The 25,131-nt window shown below is 43.1% G+C and overlaps 1 protein-coding gene across 1 annotated transcript in view; it reads left to right on the top strand.

The window, feature by feature from the left end:
- Positions 1-19,826, top strand: part of PGBD5 (piggyBac transposable element derived 5) — a 69,363-nt gene extending 49,537 nt beyond the window's left edge. Inside the window, exons 4-7 of the mRNA XM_074580152.1 lie at positions 3,704-3,884; positions 10,379-10,576; positions 16,512-16,617; positions 18,146-19,826. Coding sequence (XP_074436253.1) covers positions 3,704-3,884; positions 10,379-10,576; positions 16,512-16,617; positions 18,146-18,341 — 681 coding nt within the window. The 3' untranslated portion in view covers positions 18,342-19,826. The remainder of the gene's footprint in view (positions 1-3,703; positions 3,885-10,378; positions 10,577-16,511; positions 16,618-18,145) is intronic.
- The last annotated feature ends 5,305 nt before the right edge of the window (positions 19,827-25,131 follow it).

The following is a 25,131-nucleotide window of genomic DNA, read 5'->3' as shown; positions in this document are numbered from 1 at the left end:
TTGTGTGCAGGGGATTAAAACATGTTGGATTAGAAGTATCCGGCGCAGTAGGGCTGCACTGGATAGAAAGAGCTGAACGTGTAGCTATTCTGATAAGAAAAGAAGAACTGAGGGATGGCTAGAGAAAGCTCCTTCTCTCTCTCAGCGTTACAGAATGAAGACCTTCAGCCTGCAGTTGGCTTCTAAAACAAATGATGTTACATCTATAGAAGTTATGCCATTTGGTGCTGTAGATCAAACGGATCAGTAGCCACTAGAAAAAGATACACAGTAAAAGCAATCTCTGCAGATATCTGAGAAGCACTGCTTTGACTGTCACCCGCCGAAGCAGAGGATATTGCTGCCAACATCTCCATCTGTTGTCCAGCAGCAGTTGTCGAGCTTGTACTTCTCACGACGTTTTGCTGCTTGGAGCACATGGAAAGGGCACAAAGTTCTAATGCTGTCACAGGGCAAACCAGAAGCTCTGGTGAATGAATGTTTTTGGGGAGCAGCTTCTGACTGTGCCTGTGAAGGTCTTGCAGCCAATTTCTGGCAACTCTGCTTTTTCTGCAGACTGCTAACTGTTAAATACCACTTCTAATCTATTACAGAACAGGGAGGAATGCTGTGGCCTTCAGTGGGCAGGATCTTAATCATTTGAAATAGAATGAAATAAGCTTGATGAGAGGGTAGGGAGAGGGAAAATAAAGGCCATATGGGATCCTAGGCATTTGCAAGGATATTTGAAGCTATGCCTTTGCCAGTTGTCTGCACCCAGCTGCTGTTTCACAGCAGCCTTAATGCCTTCCAGTGTTGTGCTGCTGTCACCCACCTTCCCAATAGAGCTTAGCATGATAAAGCTTTGAATAATGCTTCTCCAAAACAAATAAAATTGTGCCAAGAACAAAGGCTGTGCTTGGATAGGCGGGAAAATGCCCGAGGAGAAAAAAGGGGGATAAATTTAACATTGGAGGACGGAAGGCCCAGTAGTGGGTGTGGACGTATTTGTAAAGGGCACTGGGGAGGTAAGCAGAGTAGGGGGGATGAGAATCACAAGGTGGCCATTGCACGGACCCTCGAGATAGAGCGGAGTGCAGAAGGAGGGTGCCAGGTGCAGAGGGAACTCTGCTGACAAAACCTATGGAGTATGTAGCATCCTAATAGGAAGATAACGGTATCTCAGTAGACAGTTCCATGGTGGGCATGCACTTTAAAGTAGCTGCTTGCAGACCCAAACCAGCTTACGGTGAGGGAGCAATTGGCTCACCAGCAGACTGTCTCATCCCTTGAGGGTTAGTCTGTGGGGAACACATGGAGCAGGAGAGACTCAGCCAACTTAGCAGTTGGCTAAGACTTACTGCAGTAGGGGAGGGGAGGCGTAGGACACTTTCCTAGACTTAGAGATTCCTGCTTTGTTTTCAGATCAACTGCTAATCCAAGGTCAAAACTAATCTGTCTGCATCTTTTACTTCCCCTGCCTTGCCTGTAGATTATAAGGGCTTGATGTGTGGTCTCTGTGCTGACATACTAGTAACCTAATCTTAATTTCGATGCCAATAATCATGAAATACCTTTGCTGTAAATTGGGAACAATCTGCCTTTTGTATGCATTCCACTGTTAAGCTTCTCTCTTGAGCCCTGATTAATAACCTAAATGACTTACAGTAATCAGCTAGTCCTCAGCCTTAGTGTTGGGGAAAGCACAAATTTGACAGCTTTCAAAAGTGAGTGGAGCATGGTCAGGGAGTCTGCAAACATTCCCGCTTTTGTCCTTGTCTGGAAAATGTTTCTATCAAAGAAGGGATTTCTTTTTTTTAAAAAAGATAAATAATGTATATTTAAGACTTCCTTTTAGTATGGATTATTAAGCAATATAATTCTTTTTCAGAATTAGCATGTATTCATCCTTGCACCAACTTTGTTCTTTACCACATCAATTACTTCAATATACAAATTATGTCTCATTTCTTAGAGATTTCATAAATAACACACTCCTCTGGGGTCTGTTCCATGATGCATGAGTTGCTGGGGAATATTACATTAATATGTCTAGAAGACCAGTGCTGGGAGATACACCATCTAAAATAGGGAAAAGCGGTTTAATTGAATTTTGTTCCCTTCTAAGATGATTGAGATATAAATTACTGGGAGCACTATTGCAAACCTGTGAGCATTTTTGTTCTCTGAGCGTTGTAATGAACTTTCCTTTATGAAGGAGCACGTTGGTAAGAGAAACAGATGCACACCCAGGAAAGAAATGCTGCAAGTTCTGGATGGTTGAGGTCTCAAGCAAATTTAACAAAAGCTTGTTGTGGATACATCACTCCAAGAAACAAGGCAAAATTCCTTTTCCCTGCCCCTGAACATCAAGCAAGTTTCAACTTTTTCTCTGATGGGTAAAATTTCCTGGAATTCCTAAAAGATTTAAGTATTTCAGAGACAAAGTCTCAAAGGCAGGCCTTCGAGAAAAAATGAAATTTTTCATAAAATTGGCATTTGTGTGTATTTTTAAATCTGTGCAAGTTCCATAGTGTTACAGTACTGTTTGAGTGACTGGGCACAGTGTCTGCTGCTTCTCATTTCTTTTTCCAGCAGGTTATTTCTGCTGACTTTTAGAACAAGATGAAGGTCAGATGCCGAGTTGATTTTAATACATGTTCAACTTTGGTGAAAGCTATGCTTGTAAAATGCTGTCAGTGAAGGCTTGTGCACAAAGGAAGGGTTCTGTGCTTTCTCTCTCTGCATGGCAATGCAGAAGACTCCCCCTCCAGAGGGAAGACTCGTAGGAATGAAGGAATAGCTTTACTTCAGTGCTCTTTCAGTTGATGGGTATACTAGCTGGACTGTGTTCAGTTAGTTACAGTCGTATTACTAAGGGGTAAATGTTCCTGCAGTCTAACACAAACATGTTTGTCCACCTACAGATGGTGGTGACAGGTCTCTTGAAATGCATAGCATTGTGGACTGCACAGTAGCAGGCTACACGATAAAGCTACCGCAGCCTGCTACAAATGAGCCCAGGCATTTCCCAATTAACAGCAACGTATTACGCTTGTACCCTCCTTCCTGGTTCAGTCTGTTTTGGTGGGTTGTCTCCAAATCATGATGGAAGTAAAGGATCTAAGAATTAGCACTGTGCCTGGAGAGTTTGATGAGGATGTTCTGGCTGGTTGTGTGTGTGTGTGTGTGTTGCTGGCTCCTCTCATTTATGGGGGTGCACACGCACTTGCATCGCAGCCTAATGGTTGCCACCAGCAGGAATAAATCTGAACATTACTGCAGTGAAGCTAATGGGCCATTTCCTCATGGTCATCTTCTAAGGGCCTTTTTTTGCAACTAAAGTTCCCATGCTCTCCTTTTGCTGACAGCGTTGAAGCCTATGCAGATTCAGTACAACACGTAATCTCAGTTATGACTGGAGTCTTTTCCTGCCAAGCAAACAATCTTCTAACTGCACAACAGTGACAAGAACCTCAGGAAGCCCTTAAGCTGAGGCGAAGGACATTGTATTTATAGGTAGCCGTGCCAGCTAACCTGAGGGGGTTTTAAAGCAACAGCCTCTTGAAAGGGACTTTAGATTAATTAGCAGTTTATAAAAAGTATTTGCTGCCTTGATTCTCAGCTTGTCTCCAGTTGAGCTGAGCAGGTACATTAGCAATTGCATCTGCTGCCTCTGGATTCCTTATAACCTTCTGACTTTTCTTACCATTTCTCATTTAAGATTTATGTCCATCTCAAAGAAGGGAGTGGTGCTGACGGGCTGGATGCTTTGAAGAACAAACCGCAGCTTCACAGTATGGTGGCCAAAAGCCTTTGTCAGAACGCCTCTGGGAAGAACTACATCATCTTCACTGGCCCAAGCATTACCAGCCTGAATCTCTTTGAAGAATTTGAGAAGCAAGGTGTGTATCGGGTGACTCACTGGGTTTTAATGATGACAGACCTTGGGGCCTCCTGCCACTGAGTTAAAAAAACTCCCCAAAGGCTTCACTGATATTTCAATTCCTTGTACAGATAAGTTGGTCACCTCTAAGAAAAGTTCTCATTCATGAAAAGGTACTATGCAGAGGACTTTCTAAGTTGCTCTTAAATCTTCCTCTTTAAAACCTCTTAAAGTTCAAAATGAGGGTGTAAAAACATTTTAAATAAGGTTATTTAAAGCCCTTGCTTTTGTTCTTTGCCTTGGACGTGTGAGATCTAATCTCCTATGTGGCCTGGGGGACTTTTCAAGGGATTACCTAGCTGCCAGTGATTTTTCTGTTTCCATTGTGAAAGACTAGGGATAGGATGAATCCTTACAGGTGTGCCTTAGAAGTCCTTGCTGGTTTAATATCTGTTAAACATGTGACTTCTCTAGATAACATTTTATGCCATTGCAAAAGCCCTAGTAAAGTTTGCTTTTTTTGCTAATATCAAGATGCCTTGGTAGGACAGTTTTTAGTTTTGAAAGCATAATAAACTCTACGTTAGCAAAAGCACACTTGCCAGCAGAATGTCTACCCATATGGCTCTCCCAGCCAGTTTCTTTCTAGTGCAGAGAGTAGTCCCAGGACATCCTCTTTGTCAAATGCCCTCGCACCTTAGGTGTGGAAAAGCCACGTGTTACTTTGCTTTCAGAAATGCTGAGGGCTTGCGACTCCCCTTAAATTACAGGCTCCTGTACTGCTGACAGTCAATTTTCAGTCATCTCAATGTTACTCTTGGCTCATTCTTTAGTCAGCACAGCCTTTCAGCGTCGGCGTGGTGCGTAGAATGGATCCTTTGTAGCAGTAAGACTGGAGACTGCCATTATGCATCACGTACAAGGAGGCTACGGGGCCGTTTCCCTTTTCAACACACCACTGATGACCGAGTTTTGCTCTTGGCATGTTTTTTTGGCATTGCAGAAAATTAAACCCACTTAGAGCATTATATTAATGAAACGTGGCCCAGAGCAAGGGGAGAGACTGGGAATTGAGACAATATCTTGATTCTCACGCCAGTGAGCTGCACCAGTGCTGTAGCTGGGTACTTCAGACTGTGCTGGCACTGGGGGCTGTCTCTGATGAGCTCCATGCAGGACTTAACTCTTACATTATTTTAGGTAAGCTGGAAGATCACAGAGTACAGTGGAATGCCGCCATATTCTCACAAGAGAGTCGTGGTTTCCCAAGTACTGCAAACAGCCAAATGAGAAAGAAGTCAAGCATATTTATAGTGTACTGGAGTTTTTCCTCTGAGCGGAGACTTTCCTTTAGTAAACGACTCTCTTCACAGCTAATTATCAGCATTACATTTTTAAGACTACCAAGGCAACAATGCAAAATGTGGGTTCAAAAATTTTAGAGGATAACCCACGTAATCCTAGTACCTGAGATGTGTCAGGTTTAAATATAAAGAGATTGACAGACAGAAACTGGACGGCTGAGTTGCACCCTTTATGCTCAGCTGGGGAAGGATAAAAACAATATGTCACGACCCAGTTGGTCCATAACCCTGGTGAAAAAGAGTCATGGCTACAAACCAGCTGAGTGTTTATTACTTACAGATAATTCTAATTGTTCACAGGGGTGAATTATTCATGGGCTTTACACTGAACAAATCATTCAAATTAAAAGTTTCCAGCGGGTAGGAAATTCAGTAATGTCTTTTTAAAGCGTGCAATTTTGACTTAACTGTCTGATCAAATATGCTAATGCTATACTGAGATTCGGTTTGGTTCACGATTTTTTATATGGCTTCATGAGACCTTTTATGATATTTGACAGCTGCTTCCAAAATAAAATTTTTGATCTGGTACACGCTATCACCTTCCTAGGGGTGAAGCTATGGGGTGGGTGGCAGGGTGGACACCAAGATAGCAGGTTTATTGGCTTTGCAAAATAGTGTGGCAATCCTATACAAAGAAGATCACAGGGAGAATGTGAAAGTGTTTTATAAGGCCACTGGATTGTTCACGTTTGCCATGGGGCACTGGGGGCTAGCTCACAGGTTTGGCAGGGGGACGTTGAACTGGAGTGACTATGAGACACTGGGAGAGGTAAGATGCTAGAGATGTCAAGCAGTGGTGAAGTTGGTAAGAGCCCTGCGAGGAGACGGTGTTTACTGACTCTACTGCAAAGCAACTGGTGTATTGCCAGCGCCTGCTGGGATCCTACCGCATTGGCAGGACGTTTGGGAAGAGGCAGGCAGAGAAGCCTGGACTCAGCAGAGGCGTCTCTCCTCATGTATCACACAGTCATCCTCAGCAATGACCTTAATGCTTTTTTGGTGTATGGACCACTAAATCTGAACACCATGACCAAGAAGTGTCATAAAAGCCTGTTGAAAAGCATCTAGGCTCAGGTCCTCATGACAGCTCAAGACCCATTCTTAAACTGACAAATTTGCTTTTGTTGTTCAAGAAAAATTCATTTCTGGGCTAGAGCAGGATCAGTGGTGGAAGGAGAAAGATCCCATTGAGTACTGAAGACAAGAAGAAATTGGTATTGATCTTAACTGCTTTATGTTGTTTGGAGTTTTTGTAACTATCAACAGAGAAATAGGGGGAAATTTAAATAAGCTAATGCTTAGAAACTGTAAACTTTTTGGCAACCTAAACTGATATTTGAAGGAACTAAAGGGAATTCTGGAAAATCTAGAATCAGGCATGCACCAAAAATGTATTTGTTCCTCTCAAAATTCTTGATGAAAAGGACCTGGGGGTCTTGCTAGCCAGCAAGTTGAACATGAGTTGGCAGCATGCCTTGGCAGCAAGGATGGTCAACACTATCCTGGGCTGTGTTATCAGGACTGTAGCCTGTAGATTGAGGGAGGCAATTATTGTGTCCTGCTCGCCATGTGTATTGCCTCCTACTCATCACAATTTTGGATGACACCCCCAGTACAAGAAAGATATCAATCAACTGGAGTGAATTCAGCAGAGGGCCACCAACCTGACCAGGGGCTGGACCACATGCTCTGCTATGGGAAGGGAACTGCATTTGAGAAGAGAAGGCTTCGAGGGGACCCAACAGCAGCCTTACGCTACCCTGAGGAGATTATTGAGAGGATGGAGCTGGCTTTTCACACTGGTGCATTGTGGAAGGATGAAAAACAGCAGACATAAGCTGAAACAAAAGAAGTAGTTCAGACTAGATGTAAGGTTTTTCCTGAGGACAGTGGAGCAGGATGCCCAGAGAGGTTGTGTAGTCTCTGTCCTTGAAGGTTTTCAACAGACAAGACACAGCCCTGAGCAGCACTGTCTGACCTCTAAGCAGGGAATAGGAGACTAGAGACCTCCTGAGTTGCCTTCCGGTCTGAATTATCCTTTAATCCATAGGATCCTATGATCCTTTTGTGTATCTTTTGCGGAACAAACAAGACTTTTGTGGAACCTTAATTATTGTTTGCTTTTCCTAGCCCTAACCCACACATGCATTACTGCAAAAACCAGTGTTCTTTATTGAAAGCCTGCTACATAGGACCTTCACTGTACCACAGTAGGGAATATGTGCTTAGAAAAATAAAGGGATGTTGGTGAGCATAATTCTGAGGTCTATGAAGATACCAAGAGCTGAGAAAGCTTCAGAAAATACGACAGGACACTTTGAATTTTTTTCAAAATCAAAAACCTGAATAGACCTCTTTTTTATTTTTCAGGGGACACACAAAGCATTTCTTTTTCTGGCCTCTGAATAGAACTGGAAACCTGCACTGAAATGCCCCAAATTCTCTGTTCTGCAAGCAGGCAGCTGTCACCGTTATTTCCTGTGACATTCATTCATAGTGCACGTCTTTTTTCCCCTTTAAACATTAGTGTTGTCCATTACAGAGGACAGCACCTCCTAAAGCCCTGTGTCCCCTGCTTCCCTTAAACATATGATCCCCCAAAAGTCCCTTTTGCACCTTCTGAACCAGCAGGAGCAGCTGGCCCTGTCCTGCAGAGTGGCTGGGGTTGGCAAAGCTGCAGGAGTTGCCAGCCTGAGTGACCATGGCACTCACAAGCTTTGCAGGATCCTGCAATTCCAGCACATGGACTAAAAGCAAGCTCTCATGTCCTTCCCACAACAGGCCCACCAGTTGCCCTAGCTCTGACTTGACCCAGCGTTGCATGCAGGATAAATGAGGGCAGAATGTGCATTTTTGCCTGAACTAACTCAACCCTGGCTGCCTTTGCAAATGATACTAATAAAGATGTGGTGAAAAAGGCTTCAGCACAAGCTGTCCGGGGCCTGGAGACCCTGGGAATGAATCTTGGGTGACTACACCACGTTTTCTCATCTTTGCTAAACTAGCTTAGGTGTATGGATTTATATTGCAGTTACAGTTTAAGAAGACCAGAGGAGGACAATTTGTCTCCACTGACTCCTGTGTATGTGGCAAACACCTGTTGTGATTCTGATTTAATTACACAAAAAAACTTCATTGTGCCAGATGGGCATAATTTTTATTGCTTCTATTGCTATAGTAACTGGGTGGTTTTAAAAAACTCTACAGATTAAGGGTGTCATCCATGATGAGAGACACTAGTAAATCTGCAGAAGTGCTGCACTTTTCTAAGCTATACAGCAGGAATGTTCCACGGTGTGTTCCTGAGTGAGGAAATGGTTCCCATTATTCTGTATGAGGAGCGAAACATCTGCTGGAAGCTTTCTGCAGGCTTATTGCCTGAGCTAAAAGAAAGGCTGCAATTAATTTTTATGGGCATCTCGAGATGTCTGTTGCTATTTTGAAGCTCTGGCACAATAACGTAGTTATTAGCTTGGTTTTACACCATTGCAGTCTCCTAGAGAGAGTAAGTATCACCCTTCAGTGAGTCATAAACTTTAGGTAGCTAAGGAAATTCTTCTCAGGCTTGCTTGTTATCAGAGCAGGAAGATCTTAACATTGACTAGGAGAAAGCTTTCTAAAAGTTTGCTATGTTAATGCCAAAGTTTGCAGGTATGTGACCTTCACTCTTTGTGTACCTCTTAGCAAGACAAGGAATTTAAAAAAAAAAAAAGTCTTCCACTGGACATGCTCTTCCTCCTGTATTGATTGTGAGCCTGTGCCATAATGCTTTTCTCATTGTCTTTTGTGGAAGGAACTTTCCAGGGACTGATTCATTCATTAAAAATAACCAACGCTCAGGGGAAGCCAGACACTGTAGTCTGACCTAGCATTTCCCCTGTAAGGATATCCAGTTATCCAACATGCAAAATTCAGCATGATGAAAAATTTGATCAAGTAGACTTAGCTGATAGATGAGCTTTAAATTACCACAAGCCTCTGCTGCCATATGAAAGATGTGCACAGATGTCACCTGCTTCAATGCCCATCATTTTTTTTCACTCAGGGGGGTTAACACAAAACCTAGGGAGACTGAGGAAGTTTCCATACAAGATTTCCTTGAGTTCAGCTAATTTGATAAAGAACATCTGCTTCTCTTGGACTAACAGAATTATTATTTCACAGCCTAATGATAAATTCAAGCATTGTCATTATTAATGTTGTTTCCAAATCTTGTTTGTGCCCACCTGGCTGCATTAAGACACGTTTTGTGGTGTTAGATTTTATTCATTGCCTTTTTCACAATATGAAAAGGCCAAGAAGCTGTGAGCAGCAGAATGTGCCGCCCGTGGAGCCTCTGATGTCTGTGCAGGACAAGATCAGTGCTCACTTAACTAGGGCACTGTTCGGTTTATCGCCTTTCCCTAAATCCGTTTTCATTTCCATCTTCTCTATCTTTCTGACACATGCATTTTTTAAATCAACCAGTGGTTTCAGTGGTTCTTAATTGCTTAAGCAGTATTTCCTTAACAAACCAGATGATGCCAGTGCAAGGAGTAGTGAGCTGGAAATCAAGAACTGGGCAGCACAGTGAAGCAGTAGATTAAACCAGAGTTTGTCAGCTATGTATACGGTGATTAAAAGCATCATGAGAGTCATGTAGGACAATTTATTTCAGTTAACATCTAAGATGCTATAGCTTTCCCTACCTCCCTGTTCCCTCCACAATTTATTCGCTTAGTTAAACATCAAAGGCTCTCTTGGATCATAAATTCTGATTTGTTCCATAATGCATATCACTGTTGGGGTTTTTTTTCAGTCCAATTTTAAACATGTTGTGAAGGTTGTTGAACAGATTATGGATGTTGTTGTTGGGAAGATACCCTGAATTCTTCTCCTTGTCGTTTCATCATGACTGTGCAGGAGACATCAATACATTTCATCTAGAGAGCAGACTTTCTGCACTTGTCAGTTTCCAGAGATGGTCATGTAGGACACAAATATTTGGTATTACAGGAGGCGGCCAGTTGGCTAACATATCTGTTGGACTAGAAAGCTGTAGGACAAGCTCTTTCTCTCATCAGGTCATTCAGACTCGTTCCACTGCTCTTGCTTTCTGGGTCCATGCAATGGCTTGCTGATAGGCAATGGTTTTGTTCACATGCAGAGATTTACTGCTGTGGGTTGCTGAGCACCAGGAAGAGTGACTGCACAGGCCTACCTCCATCCATGCTGAACAACCCTGAAACTCCCCAGTCCAGAGGACAGTACAGAATAAGAATGAAGGGAAACATGTCTTTGATCTGCTGGTACAATAAAGGGCACTTTCGTTTTTTGACCAATGCCTATTCACCGGTTCAACAAGGTAAGCAATATTCCTACTGCTCATCTCAAAAGGGCACATCCTTTATGTGACAAGGCAAAATGAGTCACTGAGTTTGATAATAAGCCTGAACAAAGAGCTTGATCATAATATCCTAGATAAACAGTAGCAGTAGTGATTACTTCCCTTTTGTGTCTTCCTACAGCTATTTTTTTCCCCGTACAAAGGTTAACAGCCTACTGCTAATGCAGCCTCCTTTGCCCGAGCTGGTGGAGGCAGTGTCCTTTTAGGTATAAAGATTGTATCTTTGCTGGTGGTCAAAGAAGGGAAGGTGGTTGTTGTGTAACACTATACTGGCCCCGTTTGCAAAGCATCTTGTAGGATTGCTGATACAGAAAAATTAATAAACATCACGATGTACTTAGAACCCTGAGCAGATCCTACAATTAATTTCCCTTATCCAGTAAAAACTTAGTCACAAACAACGTCTTTTTGCCAGAAGTAAATATGATTAAGGTTTCCTGTTGTATGTTAAATTGATTTTAGCAGCTGATGAAAAGAAACCAAAACGGATAACTTGGGTAGTTCAAATGATTGCAAAGAGCTTCCTGATACTTTCCTTTTTGAAAGTATACAGATGGTTTTAAGAAGGTTTGGAAACTTCTATAAGATGCCATGTCTGTAAGAAGCTAACTCTTTGAAATTTATCTTTCAGTGAAAATATTATTTCAGTTCATTTTCATTTTTATTATTCAGATTTACATATAACTGCTTGAGACAAATAAGAATAACCTAAAACTTTAAATGTAAAGCCACCAATTCACAGGCGTCTTGTACACTCATGTTCTGAATCCCAAGTGACTCTCACATGTGTGTACAGGCTACAGAAGCAAAGTTAAGGCCTTGAATTACGGTACTGTAAGCTGAAACGCTGTCTTTGTGTGTTGCTCGATGCCTTACCAGAAGGCTCATTACCTTTTGCAAAGAGTGACTGATCCCAAGGAATTCTGCTGGGCACCCCAGCAGAGCGAGGACTTGGTGACTCAGATGGACTGGTGTCTGAGCACAAATGCTGAAAATATGTATGTGAAGGAAATACGACACTTTGGGGACCCTGATAAAGCCAGTCCCTGGAGCAGTGTCCTCCCCATGGAGGGTGTTCACCATCAGGTTTTGTGTTGTTTCACTTGTGCGCTTTACTGGATTTAGATTATTCAGCTGCAGTAACTGGATAAGAGTTATCACTGCATGTCTCCTATTTTTTATAGGCTATCAGGGAGCATTTGGTTATAATGCCTAAATATTACTAGAAAAATACGCTTGTAAATGTCAGTATTAACTGCCCTGTTAAAAGAGGGAGCAAAACCAGACTCTGTGCTGGCAGCATCCTTTACAAGCAGCACACGGAGATGTGGGCTGTTGTGCTTGTGATTGACCCTGGGTCTGTTTTGGCATAGATGGGATTGTAGGTTGCGTGTGTGAGGTAGTTTAACATCCGCTAATTAGGACCTCTGCTTGTGATGGCCATGACTTGCCCAACACATTGCTCACCAAATGCTGGCTGGGACAGTTGACATAGTTCATGCTGAATCAGAGCAGAACACGGAGATTAGCTTTTTAAAGAGTGGTGCTGGGGGGAAGAGAGTCTCTAGTGGAGAGCTGAGAACAGATGGAGTCTCAGTAGGAAGGCAGGAAACCAGATTGCCTGCCTCTGATTTGGCATCTCTGAAGTCAGTGCAGCAAAGCTAGTTTAAACCAACTTGAAGCTGGACCACCAAAGTCTCCTCTAAGGCACATAATTACAGAGGAAGAGGAGGAATCGCTTCTCCTTGAGGCAGCCTGTAGCACAGATCTGCTAAGCACGTGTGTTAGACAGGAGAGGAGGTAGGGACAAAGGGGAATAAAACCTACGCAGGGTGGTTAGACAGAGACTGGTACCAGCGGGATTGCCTGACCATGCATGGTGCATGTTTGCATTTGGTTGGATGTAAATGTTGATAGAGATGGAGGAGGCTGTGAAGAGAAAACCTTAAAAACAGAAGGCGGGAGATGATCAACCCAAAACTTAGGATGAGAAAAGAGGTGGGTGTAGCTAATAATGAGCTATTTATTGCAATTTAAAGGAAAGTCAAAAAGGTAAATCTTGCCTGTACTCGGAGTGCAAATCTCACCCAAGCCAGAGGCACCAGGAGGGCAGTACACTTGTCAGAGCTGATCTATGAATGCTATTCTTAGATGCAGCAGGTTATTTATTACGGATGTTTTGAACCAACGTGTCATAATGCATCATCTCAGATGGGAAAGGATGAGTCTTATTCCTTTAGTCTTGCAAAAATGTCCTTCTTACTGTGCTATCAACTATGAAGTTTCTGCCTAGAACAAAATTCAGTGGGGTTTTTAATTTCCCTTAAGCTTTAACTTGAGTTTAATTTTCTCTTGTGCCTGTATTACAGAAGAACTGAGAAACCAAAAGAGATTGGGACCCCCAGAGAGTAAAAAGTTACCCTTATTCTAAAGCAGGTGATGTATGTGCAGGCCCAAACCTCACTATCTGTGGGTCAAGGCTGCATTTTTGTTTTTCAACTCTGGATCTGGTGCCCACTCTCCCAGTATTTCCATTCCCATGTTCTAGAAATAACTACAATCTTTTGTATTTTTCGTATGAAGCAGGATGGAGTAGGCAGCAACTTCACTTGCTGCACAGCAGGATGATCAGAATGACACCTTTAGCAAAAACTTGTTGAACCCAAGATCTTTTTAAGAAGTAGCTTCCTTCTGAGAAGAGCTTTCACAGCTGCTCTTCACCAACCAGCTCTACTTGAAAGCTAAATGAGACAATAGCTAAGGATAGAAAACAATGCTTGGGCCCCATATGCAAGGACTAAAGAGCTGCAAATGGCATGTTGGCATCTCACAAGTGACTTGTGAGAAGATGGGAGATGTTGTGGAGGCATCGCTATTGCATGAAGCAGTTGTGTAAGTCCCTGTGTGGTTCATAGCCCAGGAGAAGCTGGAGTGAGGAGTGTCCGGTGACAATCTAGTTTCCTGAAAAATCAGCTTGTGAGATTGGCCCAGAACTGGAAAGTCTGGAGAAAAAAGCATAATGTTTAAAAGTATGTTTCAGGACGAGGAAGATTAGGGGTTTTACTTTATTTCCGTATGTCCTTTGTAAAACTATATTCAGGGGGTTGTGTCCAAGTATTGGAAGAGTTGGGATGGGACTGGAGGACTCTGATGGGAAGACCTGGAACATTAGACCTTGTACAATGCTGACTGTCTGCAATTCTGATAAAGAATTGTAACAAATGATAAAAAGCCATACAGCACTTGGAACATGCAGTGTCGCCTTTGTTATCTTATGTTGTGCCATCTCAGTATTTGCCAAGGCGGACGCAAGTGCTAGTATTACTGAGCCTCCAATTTTAAGAAACATGATTCTAGCTCCTAAAATCACAGATTGGCTTAGAATAAGTGTTTTGAAGGAACTAACGTATGTACACCTTTGTCTTTCTGCTTGTTTCATTTGGGATGGTATTTCCCAAGCTTTGCTTGATAAGCATACAGTTTAAAAACTTAAAAATAAATTAAAAAAAGGTTAAAAAAACCCCAAACCCAAAGGCTGATGCCTGTCCTCGGTGGCAGCATGGAGGCCGGCAGCCGGCACCCCTTCCAGCACGCAGGCAAAGGCAGGCCGTGGCTGCAGAGCAGGAGGTGTGTTCCCTGGAGTGCTGCCAGGGACGGGAACACAGCGATGCTGGGGGAGGACCAGGAGGGGAAACAGCTCATCGGTGACTCAGCTGGCTTGGGACCACTTGCCACAGAGACCTGCAGCTAGGAATGACCCAGCTCCGGCAGTCGTCTTCCCAGGAGAGGTGGCCTATAGCTACCAAACAAGCCTAATAAAGGCTACAAAAATAATGTGTCTATAAAGCTATTTATACTCTCAAAACAGAGGACTGTTATGTGGAATATAATAGAAAGTGAGAGGGAGTATGTGGTACCCACATAGCTGCCACTGCAGTGCTTATTTTTTTTTAAAGGATTGTGAATACAAAGCGAATTGCAAAGGAAATAAAAATCCTCCAAAGGAAGAGAGGGGGAAGAAAGAGAAGAGAGGAGAGCAAGAGGAGGAAGGAGGTTTTTTTTTTGTAAAATGCTGACACCAGGAACATTCTTACCTGTTCCTGACCTGCCCAGATGGGATGGCAAGTGATTTTGCAGCACTGATGCAGCAGGCTGGTGGTATATCAGCCCTTTTTACCTCATGCTGGCCAGATTTTTGTAGGACTCGTTAGAAGGATCAAGAAAGCACGATATGTATGCAAATGTAATGAAGGGTTTATTTGTTTGATTGGATTTTTTCCCGTCCCCTTGGGCCACATTTACACCCAGCTTGAGGAGGCAGAGGTGAAAGGAGAGTATATTGAACAATTTAGAGGTGATATCATTTCGGACTCTTGAAAAATTAGACTTTAAAGACCCCAAATAAATTGCTGCATGGCTCAGCCATAACATGACATTTAGTATGTGTCGTAAGTCTCGCTTCAAAATAGAGCCTGCCAGCTAGGATAGCACAGGGGGCTTGACAGAGATAATGGATGGAATGAGACTTCCAGCTGAAGGAATGAAATGGTGAAGCCTGTAATCAAAACGTGAGGAGCATTTTAGGGATGATTGTAAAAGAGTTGGCAGAGGGAAGGCAATGAGAGTTTGAAGACTTGAGAAATGAGACAGCCCAGAATTGTACTGATACTGAAACAATGCTGAGAAAGGATGCAACCAGGCCTGTGCCTCTCTAGACCTGGAGAAAAACAGTGCTGTGCCTGGGAGAGAGTAGGGATCCTCACTAAGCAGTGTGCCATAGACGTGGAGCAAGAGGTGGTCCATACCCTGGAGCGCTGACCATCAAACCCTGTGGGGATGTAAAATCAAAAGTTAGGGAACTGTACTCCTACAAGGAGCTTCCCCTGGATAGAGAAAAGACAGAGGACAGGAGCAATAAATCAGAGAAGAGCTAGGGGCTTTTCTTGGGAGAGCATTGGACTCATAAAAATTGCTGTAGTGTTGGAGAAGGCCAGGTCAAAGACACACCATGTGAGGGAATGGGGCCTGTTCTTGGAGTAACCTGCTCTAGGCACCGCGTCTTTGTCTATGCAGAGAGTAGTTGGTAGGTAGCTGCAGGGGACTTGTTGCCTTACCACAGATTTCTGCAGTAGGCAGTATAATCATCCCCCATGATGAGCTGAATTATCTAGCCAGCTGACCAGGCAGGGCAGGAAACATCACTCGCAGGCAGAAAAATGTCTGCTTAGCTCCACTGAGCCACCTAAGCCACATCTGAGCTCTGGCTCCCCACCGCAGCAAATCCATCTGCTTCCCATTTCAAAGGTACTGTGGTTATGACTCCCTCAGCTCACCCACCAACTCACCCAGTCGTGACTGGGTTTAGCCAGTTGGCTCCTTTTTATTGCATTTTCCCTTCTTTGTGGATTGGCACCCAGTGGAGTGGAGGCACTGTTGCTCTTGGCCTCCATGGGTGGAGAAAAGCAAAGGATTTAATTTCAAAGGACTCATTTGGGACCTTCAGAACTCAAAGCATAAAACAGCAAGTCACAGCTCTAGAAGGGACCACAATTGTGAACCAACAGAGGAGAGACTGATACTGCCCGTAGGGGACCACCGTGGGACTATGGCAATGTGCGTGTTTTTTTCTGAACACGTGGTAAAAGTGTTTGTGTCCAACACTTTTTCATTTCCAACTGAAAAATGATCCCTCTTCTTCCCCTTTCACTTGCTCAATGCATTACCAATTAAAAAAAAAATCTAATTAGCATCTGTGTTACCTGCAACTTCCTAGATTTAGGGCAGAAAATGTCAATAAGATTTATTTTATAATAAACCGTATATAGAAACTGTATCTTTTAATTGCTAGACCTATCATGTGGACTTAAAAATGTTATGTTTCTAATTGATACAGGAGTTATAATTAAGAGAAAAAGCGGAGAAATTCCGTGCCCATTAGCAGTTGAAGCCTTTGCTGCTCACCTTAGCTATATCTGCAAATATGATGACAAATACAGCAAGTAAGTAAGAATATATGTGTGTGTGCATGTGTGTATTTCTTTCACTCCTTTTCTGTTGCTGCGATGTTTGAGTTTTCCATGTTGAGCTGCAGCTGAGGGCCCAATCCTGCTTTCATGGAATTAATCTCTGACAAAACTCCTGTTTCGGTCAAAGATCAGAAGCTGGCTCTGCATGAGGGCAAGAGCTGCATTGCTAGTGTTGTTTTGGCTCTATCTTCCTATCCACCAGTCAAAAAAAAATTGAGCCTTATGTTCTTAGCATCTTTTAAATGACTTTTAAGAAGTGTTGGGAAGGTGAGCCAGCAGGCTGATGTTCTTGGCCGCATCAAATTGAAGACTAAGTAGGGAATTCAACTCGGCTCTACCAGCCCCACAAGTGTCTCAGGCTAGCTCAGCTCCCCACCCCTATCAGCAGATGGTCTTTAGGTGATTATCTGTGATAATCTTGATACTTGTGATAGTCATGTTACCTGGAGCTAGAAGGAAAGTGCAATCAGTTGTGGATGTAAAGCTGATCTAGATGATCTGGGAGAGCAGAATGTAGGTCTTTTGGCTCCTGAATTCTGGTTGGGGTCCTTAGTGTTAGCTCTTTATGTAGCAGGGAGAACCAGAAATGAGTAAGAATAGCAGTGGTGAAGCTTGGCTGTGGGAATAGCCATGAGGTGTGGAAGATTTCGAGAACTAAAAATTGAGGAGCAAGAAAAAGCAACAGGGATTTTCCAAGCCAGTTCTGAGCAAGGCAGCAAGAATTCAGTAGAAGAGATGAAAGAGGAGGAGGTGGTTGGTGGAGACCGATGCTGGGATCTGATTTGAGGACATCAATACAAAAAAGAAGTGAGGTAGTAGATTTAAATGGTAACTAAAAAAATGAAAGTAGGAAAGTGGGAAATCTTATGACCAAAGAACGAATATTTTGGCAGTCCTAGAGTTAGTCATAAGCTAAAAATAAGGATGTCAGTCTTTTCTAGTTCTGCCTTATGGAGAGGTGCTCCACATACCAGCACCGCACGCTCTGGCTCTACCCCCGCATCCTCCCACCTACTGTTGACAGCAGCAGAAATCATTCTTTGCTCGCAATAGAGATAAACAAGAGGAGAAGCATCAGCAGTTTTCTCTAAACTGTAACATAATGTGCCTGAGACTTTTTTAAGTTACAAATTGAAGGGATTCAGACCCACAGCTCCCACCACGTGGATGTTTGTCACAAGTAAGCTGGAGGAGTCTGTATCAGTACTCCTACTTATGTGGAGCGGTGCAGAGGTGAGGGTGTTGCTGAGGTTTTTCTTCTGAGAGCAAGGAAGTCTGTTCTTGTAGACACTACTAGAAATTTCCAAAATTGTGCAACTTAACTGTAAATGACTGTCACATACGTTGTACAAAATTTCTGAAGATGATACTTGCACTAGGTATTAAGTCCTGGGTCTGCTTTACCTTTGGGACTGCAGTCTTTGGGGTTATTTCTTGCATCCCAGCTTCAAGTGTTTGGCTGAATGGTGCTTTTCCCTACCCTTCTCTCTTGGCTTTTTAGGTATTTCATATCTCACAAACCAAACAAGACCTGGCAGCAAGTATTCTGGTTTGCCATCAGCATCGCTATAAACAATGCCTACATCCTCTACAAAATGTCAGAGGCCTACCATGTGACAAGGTATAGCCGCGCACAGTTTGGTGAAAGACTCGTAAAGGAGCTTCTGGGCTTGGAAGACACCTCACCCTCCCATTGATGCATTGTTCTTGGTGGCGTAGGCAGGGGGTGGAGGGTAAGCAGAAGAAGACACCACACCTGGAATGGCAAAGCAAGGAACTTGTGACACCACCAGTGCTGTCCTTATCCAAAAATGCCAAGTGATGCCACTAGAGAGGTGGAAACTTTGTTCCTAGTAGCAGCTGGATGTAAACATGTCCTGCAGAAAGTGCCAGTGGAAAAGCTGACACAAAATTGCCTATGTGAATGCCCTGTGGGAATCTGTACACCAGAAACAGACTTAAGTTAGTCGTCATCTCAGTACTATTTGTTGAGCAGGGTCATCTTGTAAAGTTCCCCTTGGGCTAAGAGCTTGTCATAAGCTGGCCATAGCTCAGCAGTCCTAGGCGGGCATTACAGAAAACTCGATACCTTACTTGGAGTTATTCAGTTCTGGGACAAGCAACGTAAGTGTGCACCATGGGCCGTGGTTGGGAGTGCCTGCCATCCTGTGAGGCATCGCTGCTGTCCTCCCCGTGTGCTAAACGAAGCAGTTCAGATACACGAACACCGAAGCGGGCATATTGACAAACAAAACCTTCACAGGCAGGCAGCCAGGAACTGAGGACCAGTTAAGGCTTTTTCTTTATGTCTTTTTTTTTTTCCCCCTTTGTTTTTATTAATGTAATGTAAGGCAATTTGATCCCAGGTAGAACATAGCAGAATTAGGAGAAACCAAACACATTAGTGAATTTAAAATGGAAAATACATTACGTTTATTTTCTTTTTTAACCAAGATGAAACATTTTCTACACAAGCAGTGAGTAACACTGTAAGTATTAACAGTGAGTAAACCAGTAAGCAGATACTGCCTCACATCTTAACTGCCACGGTCAGTGTACAGGTGAGAAATCAGAGTATAACAATTATATTTTTTCTTGATTTCAACTGTATCTTAAATGTTGCTTAAAAATGTAATGGACTGTTAAGGTTTTAGGAACAATGATTTCTGTCTTTTCCTTTTGTAACTGTCAAGACTTTTTTGGTCCATTTTAGAACTCCATTCAATACACAGTTGGCAAGAAAAAATAAGTCACTAATAGCAGTGTGTTTCCCATTATCACTGCGGGGTGTTCTGTAGGAATTCTTCTTGTTAGAATTCAGGGCTTGTCACAGTAGTTGTAATTAAGCAGATTACATGTTTAGCAAAATAACATAGCGTTGTGTTTTACAAAAAGAAAGAAAGAAGTCCAGTTGCAACCATACCTTAAGCCTCACTAAAACAGAGCAAGCCCAAAGAGTTCTCCTGTCCTGAGTAACACCGCAGAGGACAAGCATCGTCAGGAGCTGGTGCCCATGGCTGGAACGCCACATTTTGGTGCTGGTGGAATCTGAAGGCTGATGAAGCTTTGGAAAACAAAGCCGAGAGAGAGAAGTATGATTGAAACAGGGGAGAATCGATACCGAGGTAAAATACTACCCTGCCCTCTGCACATTACTGATTTCAGTTCACAACTCAATCAGCAAAAAAACTCTGTGTTCTAAAGGTTAGCAGTGATGGACACAAACAGAATTGCATTAACTTACAGGGCCGAAAACATGTTGCTTAAAGGACCAGCTGGTTTTAGGTCCCCAAGCCTGAAACATTTTGCTGACGAATGACTTGGCTTGATTCAAGAGGAATGGAGTGATTGAGTGATTTCCGTATCAGTGTAAGCGTCACCAGGTTATATGTGTCTGGCAAGAGACAATAGAAGGTAACTGACATCAATTTGAGAACTCCCCAGGTTTCATCATTATGTGATGTGCAAATGCACAGCATGGAAATCACAACAGGCTCCAGCAGGGGTTAGTAAATTACTGACTAGCCCAAAGAACATCCTTGCACTGACATGTTTCTATTTCCACCAAAGTCTTATTTTTTTGGAGTAGAGTTAGGGGCAGATCTCACCTGGTTTCAGGGAGAGTAAGAGGATGGCCAGCTCCGGGGTGGTTCTGCTTGCAATACAGCCTGGAGACTGTCCCACGCGTCATGCTCTGCCTGCCAGCTGCACGATGTACAGCAGTGGGCTTCCCAAGCATCCCTTTTCACTTCTCAGTCCACAAGGTCTCCACCCAGGAAACGTGGAAGAAAGAACAAAACCTTGTGCACTGAGGCCTCCTAGCCTCAAAAGGAAGGCGAGGCTCTGTACCACTCCAGTTCTTGGCAACGCCAAGCTGCATAGGAGCCCAGGGATGAGTTCAAATCTTCTTGGCCCTGCAGAGAACTGAGACCACCCCTCTTCAGACTGAGTGTGTGTGGTGGCTTGTAAGTATTCAAAGAGGGAGAAGAGCTAGTGTGAGGCATGAAAAAGAAAGGGTCAGCAGTATAAGTCCACAGTTTCCTTTTTTGAGGGAATTTCCACAGAGGTACCTAAAGGCAAATGGTGTTCTTGATGCTCCCTGCTTCAGAGAATGCCAGGCTATATTGCAACATGAAGAGTAGCTACAAGTTCATTATGTCCTGTAAATTTTACGGTAGCCAAAACTGGGGCAGTAAGGAAAGGCCTGGACTGGAACGTTGCTGATGGGACAGCTTGAATGAACAGTAGCTGCTGGGAGCCAAATTTCCTTGCATTGCCCTGCAACGCTGGAGCATTTGTAAGACACACGTGCCCCCAGCAGAGATGGGGAGGTTTGCAGGAGTGTCTCCTCGGGGACACTTGGTACTTCTGAGGAGTAAGCACAGCACTCTCCGGCTATGTTGTAGCCCCCTGAGATAAACCTAGAGCCCTTGGCCAATTGTTAAGTTACAATGTATGCTTAAACGCTTGGATCTAGGCCATCCCGTACAGAAAATGCCTTTTCTTTTTCAGGTGGCAGTAGGTCCAAGGCCTTGGAATGTTTAATTTTCCACTAATGTAGGCTGTTAATTATGTGGATTACTTGAGCTAAAATCATGGTGTCCTAGATTTTTGCCTCAGGGACTTGGTCCTGAGTAGTTTTCCCTAGAATTGGTGTTGACGGGGGATTACACAGTGGCTGACTATTACAGGGAAGATGCTTTAGTCTCCTTTGTAAAGGAGAAAAATGAAGACAAAATTATAGCTTTGCAATGAATTTCATTTTCTTAGCCTTAACCATCCCTCATCATTTTGAACTGGTGCCCTACATATGCACAAACATTCCATAAGTAAGCAAAAATATTTATATATATTTATATGTACAAAATGCCTGAATTTCGGCTCTTGAAGCCAACAAGCAAAAGCCACCAAAGCATAGTCTATATCCACAGCTGACTATTCCACCTCATCTTCTCCATTTATTGACTAGGAGTGGATAGGGTTAGGGAAAGTTAAGATTTCTCCCCGTTAAAAAAGCATCTTGCACTTTCTCTATGTTACTACAAACAAGGCAACGTAATTAAGGAAGAAACTGAATAATTTTTAAAAGGCAAAAGTTTATTAACTGCAGCTCAGCTTTTGTAGCATTTCCTTTACTGCAAACTGGCTTACTCAGATTTGGTTCTTCACCTGCTTGTAACATTAAAGTTTCTCCCTAGTTAGAGGCAAAAAAAAAAAGAAGGGGTTACTCTCAAAGTAGCGCAAGGAGGCTAGCTATAGTGTGTGTGTGTGTGTGTGTTAATTGTGCAATGGCTTGTGAAGTGATAGAAAGTTTGGGGTGCTTGGGGGGGAGGGTTGTAGCCTTGAGACAATCTGAGTAAGACATCTTAAGCTCAGCAGTAGCTGTAATGCAGTGGAAATGCCAACCAGGTCACAGAGGAACATCTCTAATTTTTTCCAGGGGAAAAAAAAAAAGTTTGAAGCTGAAGTAGACAAAGGAGCAGCAAGGCTTGGTTCTCTCCTGCTGAACTGAATTTTCATTAACATACTTCTGAAAACTGAAAATTACTTATTTATGGTATGCAATCTTTGTTTCAAAGAACTGAGACCATCAGTAGGACATACTGACCACCTTCTATGCACAGCCCTTCTTTCAAGAAATGTCTGTCATGCCACCATCCATTCTTGGAAAACATTTTTCCCAGTGTATAATATAACACTGACTAGAGCTTAGAAGCCACTGTGAAATGGTTTCCACTGCTTTTGTCTGCTTTGAGAAATGCTTCAAAGGGCTTGCAGAAACTCTGCTACTTTTTATTTCAGCCCATCTGTGCACTTGACACTAAGACACAATTTAAAGAAATCTCTTCTCTGTTTTCCATTTCTGTTCTCTATCCCCAACCCTTCTACAGTTTCACGGTAGTCCAAGAATCCCAGTTTATAGAAGTTTCAGTGTCCCTAATGGGTACAACTTTGTTTTCTTCAGACAATTCCCAGAGAAAAATTAATTTAGCTGTTTCCAGACTGACATTAAGGACAGCAACTCAAAACAGCATTCCCATTCTTTACCTCCAGCTACGCTTCTGTGTCCGCTTTTTTTTTTTTTTTTTCTTCTTCTTTCCCTGAAGAGGGTTTTTTCCTTCTAACATTTATTTAGTAGTCTATCTTGAGCTGGTGAATAGTGAAAGAAGGCTCCAATATCTCAGTCTTACATGTCTTAGTCCCCTAGCCCTAGAGCTGATTTTAGTGATGAGTGGGGGGATTTTGCTGCACTGATAATTCTGCACATCCGTGCTACTTTCCATGCAAGGATTGCAAAGTGCTTTAACACCCTCAGCTCTCATGAGACATCATTAGCTCCTCCAATAGGACCTTCCCCTTCCCTAATCAGACACTGAGGCACAGCACAGGTAAGAGGGTGATGAAACTGTGGTGTTTTCATTCCTGCTGATTAAGTCCACGTTCTGCGTTTTCAGTGACTTTTGGTTCTTTTTCAAATGTACTTTTCCAAACTAGAAATGAAAGCATGCCGAATGTCATTCCACCCTGAAGTGAGGGCTGTGGGACTTTATCAGGACAGGTTCCTTACTCTGTATAGGTCGGTACGAGTCAAAACCAAGTTGCACTGAAGGTAACAGAAAACTGGATAAAACATAGCCGTGCAGCCTGCCTGAGGAGCTTAGAGGAGATAAATGGAGAATCTGAAGCTCTGCAGTAGTCCAGTAATCAATGTGAAACTCAGACAAATCATTACTAAGGCTGACTTGAGAAAAGTCACTGAGGCTTAGGTGGAATATGAAGTCTTCCGTCCATCTCTGTTGTGGAGTTTGCCATGGCACTTTCCTGTTGCTAGGACTACTGTAAGATTAATTGTTTGTAAAACAAGAGCTCATCTCAATCTGGTTGAGAACATTCAAGTGTCAAAGGCCTGTTAGCAGCGTTTCACAAAGGCAAGGAACTCTAAGCTCAAAACACGTGTATTTGGCCTGTCATTAACTAGGCTATTTTGCACAGACAGATCACATCGTCATCTGCTCAAATGCAAGCCTCTCACCAGTGCTACTTGACACGTATTCCCTCTCATAACATTTCTTTCCAAACCTACCTTTGTTTCCAGAAGCATTATGAACTGGAAAAACCCCTGTATCATCATCTCATTGTTGGGGAACAGTGGAGAATAGCTGTGCTTTGTACAAAACAGGTCTCTTCTTTTGAGAGGCGGCTCTGTGTCTTCAGAAATCTAGCTCTGGAGAAGTTTCCTGCCTTATGCTTTCCTTTGCTTCGTCATTCCATGGATTTAGAGCACATCCAAATCATCCTGCAGGTTCTTGGTCAGTCTGGAAGAGGTGAGAGCAGAGAGTTGGCCTTTCACTTCACTTTTATAGTATTACTTTGCTGATCCTTTCTGCTATTTTGCAAATCTCCAATGGAACAGGGTAATTGTTTCTGAAGCCTATATACTATAATTGCAATCACTGTGAAGGTGTTGCCTGCTTTGCCCCATTAGTGCTGCCCGTCAGGTTTGTATGGACCCAAAACAGGTATCAGCATCACCCCACCCACTGCTCCCATTGGAATGGCTGTAACATTCCTCAGCTCTGGATCGCTGTCAAAGAGGGGCCTTTGACGTGGTCTGGGGAGTTTTTCGGTGTTTTGGTTTGTTTTAAACCCTTCCACGCTGATGGGTCTGGTGAACGGCTGTTAGGTATCACGAAAAGGCCTTAAGTGGTAAATCCCTTTTGTATCACTCTTCTGAAGTAATAATTGCTTATATTAGATGTCAAGGTGGTCCACACGATGTGTAGTGCAAAAAAAAAAATCTCTTATCCATGAAAACATCACTCTGCAGAAGTGCTCATTTGATGTAACTGCAACAACCCTGGAATGCGTGGGGGACCTGGATGAAGAACCTAGTGGGAAAGGACCATAACGCCATCCTGTAGGGCCATGATGTGCAGGGCCCAATTGGATGAACAAAGAGGGGAGAGACGAGTGCGATTTGGGATCCGGGATCCTTGAACAGACTTCATAAGTCAAGCTAGTCTCACAAGTTTGACTAGGGAAGGGAAGATACCAGGCCCATGCAGTTTGCTCCCAGCCCTGGCAACTCTGTTTCTAAAATAAAGCTGGCAAATGCTTTCACTTTTCAAGTATTTACGGTGTGCTCTGGACTTCAAACAGAGCATTTTGTCCCATTTTCACTAATTACCAAAAAAAAAAAAAAAAAAAAAAGCCTAGAAACGGAAAAGCAAAGCGCAGTACACTAGGTTCATCTGTCCAGAACCCCAACCCACTTGGTGTCAAAGTAACTTTGTGGTCTTGTTCTCCAATTAATCTGTGACAAGGTGTATGCAAAACGTGACTGCTGAACAATTCGCACCTCTCTGTGAAAGGGAGTTACTCATTTGATGGAAAACAAATTACAGGTCTCTCAGACTTACTTTCACAACCTGGTTTTTTCTTCCAGTTGTGAGCCAAATCTTGGCTTGGCATTGCAGTACGGAAATT

This window comes from Larus michahellis, chromosome 3 (assembly GCF_964199755.1).
Source record: "Larus michahellis chromosome 3, bLarMic1.1, whole genome shotgun sequence".
NCBI lineage: Eukaryota > Metazoa > Chordata > Aves > Charadriiformes > Laridae > Larus > Larus michahellis.
Note: the sequence above shows the minus strand (reverse complement) of the source record. Positions and strands in the feature narration are given on the sequence as shown.